The sequence below is a fragment of the Electrophorus electricus genome, chromosome 22 (assembly GCF_013358815.1).
Source record: "Electrophorus electricus isolate fEleEle1 chromosome 22, fEleEle1.pri, whole genome shotgun sequence".
Taxonomy (NCBI): domain Eukaryota; kingdom Metazoa; phylum Chordata; class Actinopteri; order Gymnotiformes; family Gymnotidae; genus Electrophorus; species Electrophorus electricus.
The window spans coordinates 6,841,739-6,850,539 of record NC_049556.1 but is presented as its reverse complement, the minus strand read 5'-3'; the positions used below and the strand labels follow the sequence as shown (position 1 = coordinate 6,850,539).

General features: G+C 42.4%; 1 protein-coding gene across 2 annotated transcripts; it reads left to right on the top strand.

The window, feature by feature from the left end:
* The first annotated feature begins 131 nt into the window (after positions 1 to 131).
* On the top strand, positions 132 to 5,035 carry pa2g4b (proliferation-associated 2G4, b). 2 transcript variants are annotated; one of them, XM_027016522.2, is made up of 13 exons: positions 222 to 309; positions 1,028 to 1,156; positions 1,278 to 1,383; positions 1,504 to 1,573; positions 1,714 to 1,806; positions 2,329 to 2,392; positions 2,471 to 2,549; positions 2,812 to 2,890; positions 2,976 to 3,109; positions 3,487 to 3,581; positions 3,785 to 3,912; positions 4,037 to 4,090; positions 4,204 to 5,035. In XM_027016522.2, exons 1-13 carry the CDS (start codon positions 222 to 224, stop codon positions 4,267 to 4,269), a joined length of 1,185 nt encoding a protein of 394 aa, XP_026872323.2. In that variant the 3' UTR covers positions 4,270 to 5,035. The 2 variants fall into 2 exon arrangements, with proteins under 2 accessions (XP_026872324.2, XP_026872323.2); XM_027016523.2 differs by lacking the exons at positions 3,785 to 3,912; positions 4,037 to 4,090; positions 4,204 to 5,035 and adding an exon at positions 3,665 to 3,773 and having other exon boundaries at positions 132 to 309.
* The last annotated feature ends 3,766 nt before the right edge of the window (positions 5,036 to 8,801 follow it).

Sequence of the window (8,801 nt, the reverse complement as noted above, 5' to 3'; positions counted from 1 at the left end):
ATCCCAGTGTTGTGTTTTTCTTAATAAACGGTCAAAATAAATAAGGCAATATTCGCTACTAACCGTTGACCACTTTCTAACCGATTGGAACTTTTATTTTGAAAATGTGTGCTGCGCGCGGCCATCTTGGAGCTTTAGACAGGCTCTGGTAGTGTGGAACTAGCGTGGTTACAACCGAGAGAAAAAGTTCACCGCTATACGTTTGCCGACTGAAAAAAAAAATGTCAGGAGACGACGATCAGCAGGAGCAGACTATTGCTGACGACTTGGTCGTCACCAAATATAAAATGGGTGCTGATATAGCAAATCGTAAGTGTGCCTGAACGTTTCATGTTAAGGTAATCATCGTAGTCCAAATCCTAGTGTCATTTAGCTAGCCGGCTAGGTATGTAGCTTCTGTGCGGCCATGTGTATCTCAGTCTGATGCCGATAAGGGAGTTTAGTAGGAAAAATATATTGTCACTTTATTTTAAGAATTCACTACTATTGCAGGTAAAACAAATATATTTCTTGGAGTAAACAACGCCGTTTACACGTTTGCTGGGAGCTTGTAAAATTTGCTTTTAAAATGGCTAGCTAGCACGTTAATACCAGCTATGTATAGCTGCAGTTCAGCCGCGCATGCCATGGCGCGCGACAGCCTACGTGCACGTGAAGCGCGAGCTGCCCGCCGGACGGCAGTACAAGCTAATCACGCTCTGTGCAGAGTATTAACGTGCTGTAGTGGTCAGCTGTATGTAATTTAAACTCGCTTGAGAAATGCAATTGCTTAATGCACTAATTGGGCAGTGAACAAAGTGGGAGTTCCGCGTCCATGCCTAGCTGGTCGGCTAGCTGGCTAGCGTTGCTGTGGTAGTAGTGGTAACCTTGTTCGGTTAAAGCGTGTGTAACGCCGACGAGAACGGGAGTCACTGAACGGGGGTTAGCTTCGTATCTCATCGCCTGGTGCAGTGCTGGCAGCGGGTATATTTAAAATGCTTTTGCTTTTTGCTCGACTGCAATTGCTTGTTCGGCTCTTCTTTCCCAGAGGCTTTGCGGGCAGTGGCGGAGGCAGCGAAGCCCGGCGTTTCCGTGCTTGACTTGTGCGATAAAGGGGACGCCTTCATTGCCGCCGAGACCAGCAAAGTGTTCAAAAAGGAGAAGGAAATAAAGAAAGGTAGATATGACAGTACCGCCGTACATAGATCAGCTCGGGTGACATTTCATGGAAAAGTTGGTGGTTTTCAAGGTGTGTGTGTGTGTGTGTGTGTGTGTGTGTGTGTGTGTCTCTGTCACAGGGATCGCCTTCCCCACATGCGTGTCCGTCAACAACTGTGTGTGTCACTTCTCACCTCTGAAGAGTGACCCTGACTATACGCTACAAGACGGCGACTTAGTTAAAATGTAATACTTGCACTACCTTCCTTTCTGGATTCCTTCTGTATTTGTAGTCTGTTCTATTTTAATGAGTCGGGTTACCCTAATGTTCCCTGCCCTGGTCACTGTGTCTGTTTCTCTCTGAAGTGATCTTGGAGTTCATGTGGATGGCTTCATCTCCAATGTAGCACACAGTCTTGTGGTTGGTGCTACCAAGGTTAGTCACTCTATATGGACTTTGTGCATATAACACACTTAAATGAGTGTCTTGGTGTTGTTTTGACTGTAAGCCACATGACTGTCCAATCCCAATAACCATGACACTTTTAATGTGTTCACATCTGGCTCTTCTGACAGGACACTCCAGTAACTGGGAGGACAGCCGATGTGATCAAAGCAGCTCATCTCTGTGCTGAAGCAGCTCTGAGGCTGGTTAAGCCTGGGAATCAGGTATGTGTGTGTCAGCAGGGGTGTTGCGGTGTGATGGGACTTAGAGCTGCAGACCTGGGACCAGTTCGTGCCTCATGTGAGAGATTGAATCTAGATGATAAGTATTTAGGCTGTCTGATACCTGATAATTAAGGGGTTGCTTGTGATCCCATATTGAGGAGAAATGGCACATCTGGACAAACAAAGCCTGTTTTATTGGCGCTCGATGAATTTTAACTCTTTACTAATAAAGGAAACGCTTGCTGCCTGAGTGGTGTTGGTTGAATAGGTCAGTTTCTGAACATCCCTTTTGTAATTACTTTATTAATGATTCTGACCTTGACTAATGCTTCCTTGGGGCAAAAAAAAATAGCAGGAGGAACATAAGCTAATTTCTTTTCCTGAAATAAAGTAACCTTTTATTTTTTTCCTTTTATTCTAATTCATAGAGTTTGGATGAGCTGACAGGTGCTGTATTGGTGTGTGTCTCCTGAGTGGTTGTTCTCAGTCAGACTGATAGCTTGTTTTCTGCTTTCGTTTCAGAACACGCAGGTCACAGAAGCTTGGGACAAGATTGCTCAGTCCTTCAAATGCATGGCCATCGAAGGTGAGGCACACGGCAGTAAGCGCACCTTGGACCATATGGCTCCTTGGTCTCACCACTGCCACTCCTGTCTCTCTGCAGGTATGCTGTCCCATCAGCTGAAGCAGCATGTCATTGACGGAGAGAAGACCATTATCCAGAACCCCACGGACCAGCAGAGGTCAGGAGGCATAGGCAACCCACGCATGGTTACCGTAATATTATTCCTATAGCTACCATAGGGTACATGTAGCTAGCGGAATCCTATAGCTCACGATTCTTTGCAAGAGCAGTTGGTTCCGAATAGAATTTGCCACACTGATGTTGCTAATCGGATGCAAGAAGTAGTTTGCGTCTTGCAAACTAAAGCATGTCACCGGTGTGGCCATGGCACTGTTTGTGCAAGTGTAGAGTTGACTTGGAGTCATTCACCCCTTGTTCAGGAAGGACCACGAGAAGGCTGAGTTTGACGTGCACGAGGTGTATGCTGTGGATGTGCTGATCAGCACAGGCGAGGGAAAAGTGAGCACCAACTTGCTCTCAGCTTTTGCATATTGTATAAACCTCTGCATAATCTCAGTGTTCTACAATATTCCCTGACAACTAGGCTAAAGACTCAGGCCAGAGGACCACTGTCTACAAGCGAGACCCGAGCAAGCAGTATGGGCTAAAGATGAAAACTTCAAGAATATTTTTTAGTGAGGTAGAGAGACGCTTTGATGCCATGCCCTTCACCCTCAGGTAAAGTTGGGCTTTAATGACGTTTTCAGATGTCTCGCAGTAAAGATGTTGAACTATACAGCAAAATGCATCAGTCTGGGACAGCATTTTGCCACGAACACTGTATGGCATCCTCTGTAATAGCCCCACCCTGTGGATATTTCTAGAATGGCTCAGCTCTGTGTAGTCAAAATATTTTTGGAAATCGTTACACAAAATCTGAAGCTGAGTTAGGTCACATTCATCCAAGGGCAGCTTTTATTTGCAATTAGTGCGCAAATAAATGTGCAAATAAATCTGATTTATTTGTTCTACATCATTTGTCACCTTTTGTGATTGACAGCCCACTCTCTGGTCATCCCATGTTCTCTTACACATATCTTTTTGCCCTCCCTCAGGGCATTTGAGGATGAGAGCAAGGCTCGTATGGGCGTAGTTGAGTGTGCCAAGCACGAGCTGCTGCAGCCCTTCAACGTGCTGCACGAGAAGGAAGGTACGTCATCAGCACACCCATGCACTTCACACTGGGTCATTCACAGAAAGGCAAACCAAACCTAAGTGCATTAATCTGCACAGGGCCAAGTCAGGCTTTCACAGCCGCATGCTGACCGCTGGATGCCTCTGGACCAACGCTGATGCTAGCGACATGCTCTGTGGTTCGTTTCCTTCCACCTAAGTCATCCTCTCTCTCCTCAGGCGAGTATGTTGCGCAGTTTAAATTCACCGTGCTGCTCATGGCCAATGGGCCCCTGCGGATCACTGGAGGATCCTTCGAGCCGGACCTCTACAAGTCCGAGTACGAGGTGCAGGACCCCGAGCTGAAGGTAAGATGGGATGGAAGCTGCTGCAGTTCTGACCTCTTGACCGCTTTCATAATTTTTGTTTCTTTGGTAATAAAATGAATGCGTCTGGTTATTTTTGGTTGATCTCTGGGGCCTCTGTTTGCAGGCCTTGTTGCAAAGCTCTGCCAGCCGGAAAGCACAAAAGAAAAAGAAAAAGAAGGTTGGTTCTCTTTTCGGTTTGAAATCCATACCAGAACTTGCGTACTTAATTAATAATTTTTTTTTTTTTTTGTATTTTGGAACACCGTTACACCTGTGACTATTTGTTCCCAGGCAACGAAGACGGTAGAAAATGCAACAGGACAGCCGATGGAGGTGGAGAACGAGACTGCCAAGTAGATCCTCCCCTGCCCCCTTTCATCAGCTATACTGACCGACAAGAGAGATGTCCTCCAAATGACCCAAAGTACAGAACCTTCAAAGCGAGTCCCGCCATGCCCCACTGAGAAGCCTTCCAGCCTAGCCTTCTGTCTGTCTACATGCCTCCGAGTTAGCTACGAAAGACTGCTCTGGGCTACATGTCATCCATGCAAGCCCAAACGGCATGCGGTCTGAACGTCCTTGTGATGGGCTAGTGGTAGTTGCAGGTGAACAGGCGCTAGATACAACCTAACTGCCTGTGTTTACAGGAGGCATGTGTTTGGGGGTTGGGGGGTGGGGTGGGGGGTTTGCCCCTCTCTTTTTACAAACTGTCACTGTAAAACCAATCACAGAAAATAAAAGCAAAGTGGCAGCACCGTTGAAGTATCGTCACTGCAGTGTGCCAATGATTATTTTATACCTGAGACTCCGGTTTGGAATATTCCGATTTCCTTTTGTGATGAGTTGATGTTATAGTTTGGATTTAGATGTTCGAATGCTCCAACTTTGGTATGAGCTTTGCAGCAATGTGCAACAACAGTGGATATGTTCACTATATTGTGATGTAGTCTGGTGTTGCTACTGTCGGTTGGAACTCACTAGTCATTTTAATTTTCCCTGTCAATAGAGTACGGCACTTGGCAGTTGTTTTAGTTTCAGTTGAGCTGTGTCTGAGCCTGACAGCAAAAATGATCATGCCATTTTCCTATAATTGTCAAAAGAATAAATGAAATTGGCCAATTTAGCACCTAGTGTGATTTTCTAACTCTCCTGTATTGCCTTTTTGGTTTGTTCTTACTTTTGTTTTGAAATTCTTGTTAATTGCCTTCACAACCAACATTAACCAGTAATAACCAGGTTATTTGTGATAATATAAAAGTATATATGTGGGGAATAATTGGTGAATGACAAGTTGGCCCCATTCAAGATAGTCCTTGGATTCTTCACTTTTATCGGGTAGCCTAAAATAAGGAGATACTTCTTAGTCCTCCACCCCTTTAAAACAGCTCTACCACAACACTGACAAGAATTGCAGAGCATGGTTCTGAACTGATGTCATCAAAATTTAAATAAATTTTATAACATTACAGTGTAACTCCAATAACAAATCTCACTCCAATAGCAGATCTTTTGTTAAGGTCAGATGTTAGTTATTTAAAGTAGCCTAGTTGTGAACAAGTGTTTTGTCAGAGTAGTTTTAGTTATGTTGTCAGAGGATGGTTTTTCAGTGAATTTATTACAGTAGTTGTAATGATAGATAATCCTATAATGTAAAATGAAAGTTAAAAGATGTCTACATAAATGCAGTTCTTTTAATAGTAAAGAGATTGTAGGAAAGTGCTTGATTTACCATTATAGCTGGCTTTATTGTATGGCGAATTTGATTATTTGTTCTCTGTAGTACTATGATAATAAAGCAGTGGTATAATATTTGAATTGATGTTACTTCAACATGAGAGGCCCTTAATCATTTATTAAGAAATAACATTTTCCCAGTTAAAGCCAAGGTTTACTCTACATGTTACTATACATTTGCTTTGGTGTTATTTAAGTCATCTACTTTGTTCGAGTTGGAGGTAATTTTAAATTAATTGGAGACCTTTTAAACTTTAATTCACTATCAGATTTTCATTGGGTTAAAGGTTTATATTAAGTTGTCTGTCTAAACAGATTCAGAAATTGAAGCCTTGCCTTTTAAGAGCTTCTGATTGGCCATTTGTCATAATTAGGAGGTAAGTGCACCTGCAACTGTATTTAAGGGCCTACCTTTTCACCCTTAAATGAGAAGCAATTAGGGCAAGACTTTAAATAAATCGTGACCTTTCACAGTTCTAGCTCCTCAAGAGCAATCTACAAACAAAAATTCCCGAATGGAATTAGCTTTGATTTGAAAAGATATACTGCTCTGAGACAACAGCAATAGAACTGGGGAAGAGGTTGGGGGTATCATGTTAAGTTATCCATATCCACAGAGTCTTAACATCACAATAGCCAAAAAGGTCATCATGGAGGGGAGAAGCCCCTACTCCAAGATTAGCAAAGAAACAAACAGACGTTTGCTGGCAATCACCTGAGCAAAGAAAGTGTTCTCTGGTCAGATGAAATGAAACTAATTGGCCATAACTGAGTGCTTTGTATGGAGGAAAAAGTGAACACAAGGGTGCATGTTGTGGATGTGTCTTACTGAAAGTGCACTTCTGAAACTGAACTGAACCGTGATGGATTATCTAGATATAAAACAATATCAAGTTGAAATGCAGTTACAACTGGATATTCAGTACAGTGATCCAAAGATTCCTACAAGGTTGATGTAAGTAAGTTTATAAACATGAATTATACTAGTTCTGCCATCAAGAGTGGGCAAATATTGAGAATGTTGAGAAGCTTGAAATGTTGAGAAGCTTCTGGAAGTTTACCCTATGTAATTCAGTTAAACAATTAAAAGGCAATACATATCTGACCCAATGAAAATGCAATAACAGTAAATAAAACTTGAAAGACACTTCTATTGACTGATTTTGAAATTTTAGTCTCTTATGGACGTAAACTGGTAGACACATCAATACTGTATGGATTTGAAAGAATTTTAATGTTTAGTCTAGGTGTATGTGCGCCTTTTAGCCTCAAATTAATTCTATCATAACTTTTAGGAAAAAAATTAATGCTCTCTGTGAAAAAGATTATGTATTCTAACAGTCATTCAAGTATGAATTTATGACTGGCCTGTTCGGAAAAGGTGTCATTTGGATGTCTAATGTTGATTACTGTTTCACTTTATTACAAACATCTGGTTGTTTCACGATTCTATCCCAATGTATCCCATTGAGAGTAATATTCGATATACATACATCTTTTGAGAGAGTTTGGTCTAGGCGCAATTAAATGTCGGTTTTTAAGTCCATTACGCTGGTCTACTATCCTTCACAATAATCACACTTGGTGGTTTCTGCTCAGTTCCATAAGCTACCTCTACTACCACGACAGAATTCATTACCCAGAACCATTGACGCTGTCGCGAGAATGTGACGTATTTAATGATATAAAAGACCTGCGCGTTCGTCATGACGTCCTCTTGAAGTCGTTGCCTTCGCTTGTCGAGGTGAGGAAGTTGCTGTTCTTTATAGTTGTTTAGAGCAGCCAGAACAATCCAAATTAATCAAGACTTATGAAGGTTCATCCATTAACATTTTCAGTCTTTTTTCCCTCTACAGAAACGTCTCCAATATGAGAGCGAAGGTAAGTGGTCGTTTATTATCGGGTTAAGTATATATCCCATGTTGGCTAGAGACAATGTGGATACCGTGGCTAGTTGGTTAGCTAGCTTGCTTGTGGATCTAGTCATATTGGCTAATGCTACACCTTTAGATGATCACATTTGAGCCTAAGTGTTTTGCTCCCTTAAATCTTGTCCGTCCGATGTTAACCGGTGAGTTTCGTAGTTATCCAACAAAAGATCAAAAATGGCGTCTTTTTTTTTCTTCAGATATCGCTAGTTGTAGTGAAGCGAGTCGAGTCGGCACTGCTTCACAACTATGAAGCGACATGGCTAGCTAGCTGTGATGTTAGCGACCTTGCAAATAAACACAGCATTTACGCCATTTAGCAGACGATCTTCTCCAGGCGTAGCTTGCCTAGGTCATACAGATTTGGCAGTAAAGCTTGTCTTTTGGCACTACCTAGTTGGCTATCTAGCGTTAGCTATCAATGGATTCTGTATTACGGGCCTTGAAGGTGCTGTCACTAGTTAGAAAAGACGTTATTTAACACTAGTCTTGGCATTGGCGGTATAGATGTAGCTCAGCTGCGTCATCTGTGGTTCACTTTTTGTGCAGCAGTTAGATTTAACCTGCAGTAGTTAACATTGGTATGGATGGACGTGCATGTTGCTGTTCTAAGGGAGCTAGCTAAATACGTACCTTTTCAATGTGTTTTTTGTTATTTTTTTTCTCGATTCACCTTTATTACATTAACTCGGATATGCTTAAACCTGACCTATTAACATAATGTAAAGCTGTCCAGGTGAGACTGCCTGTCCTGTGCTTCATAAGTGTTTTCATTTTTGTGTTTGTGGTGTCCCCCCCCCCAGTGGAGAAAGAAGCGCATGCGTAGGTATGTAACAACTCACCTGACTTAATTTCTTCAGACCACTTTGGCACAGTGGGGAGGGACAGCTCACTTGTTTTGTCTTTTTTCTTTTGTAGGCTGAAGCGTAAAAGGAGAAAGATGAGGCAGAGGTCCAAGTAAAATGCAACCTGTCTGCTGCAGCTGAGGGAAGGGTGCTTCATCTTGGATTTCCCCCTTAATCGAGAGTCTTGTGGAAACGTCAGCTGAAGACATTGCCATCTGTCTCACCACCTACAAGACTGCTACCTCCTTCAGAGGACTGCCTGGCAGGACAGTTGGATCTTGGTTGTGATGACCTTACTCTCTTTGGACTTTCCAGCCTCCTTAGCTCAGCATTTCTCTTGTTAATACCTTTCAATAAATGTTTAAAAATATGTATTTGTGTG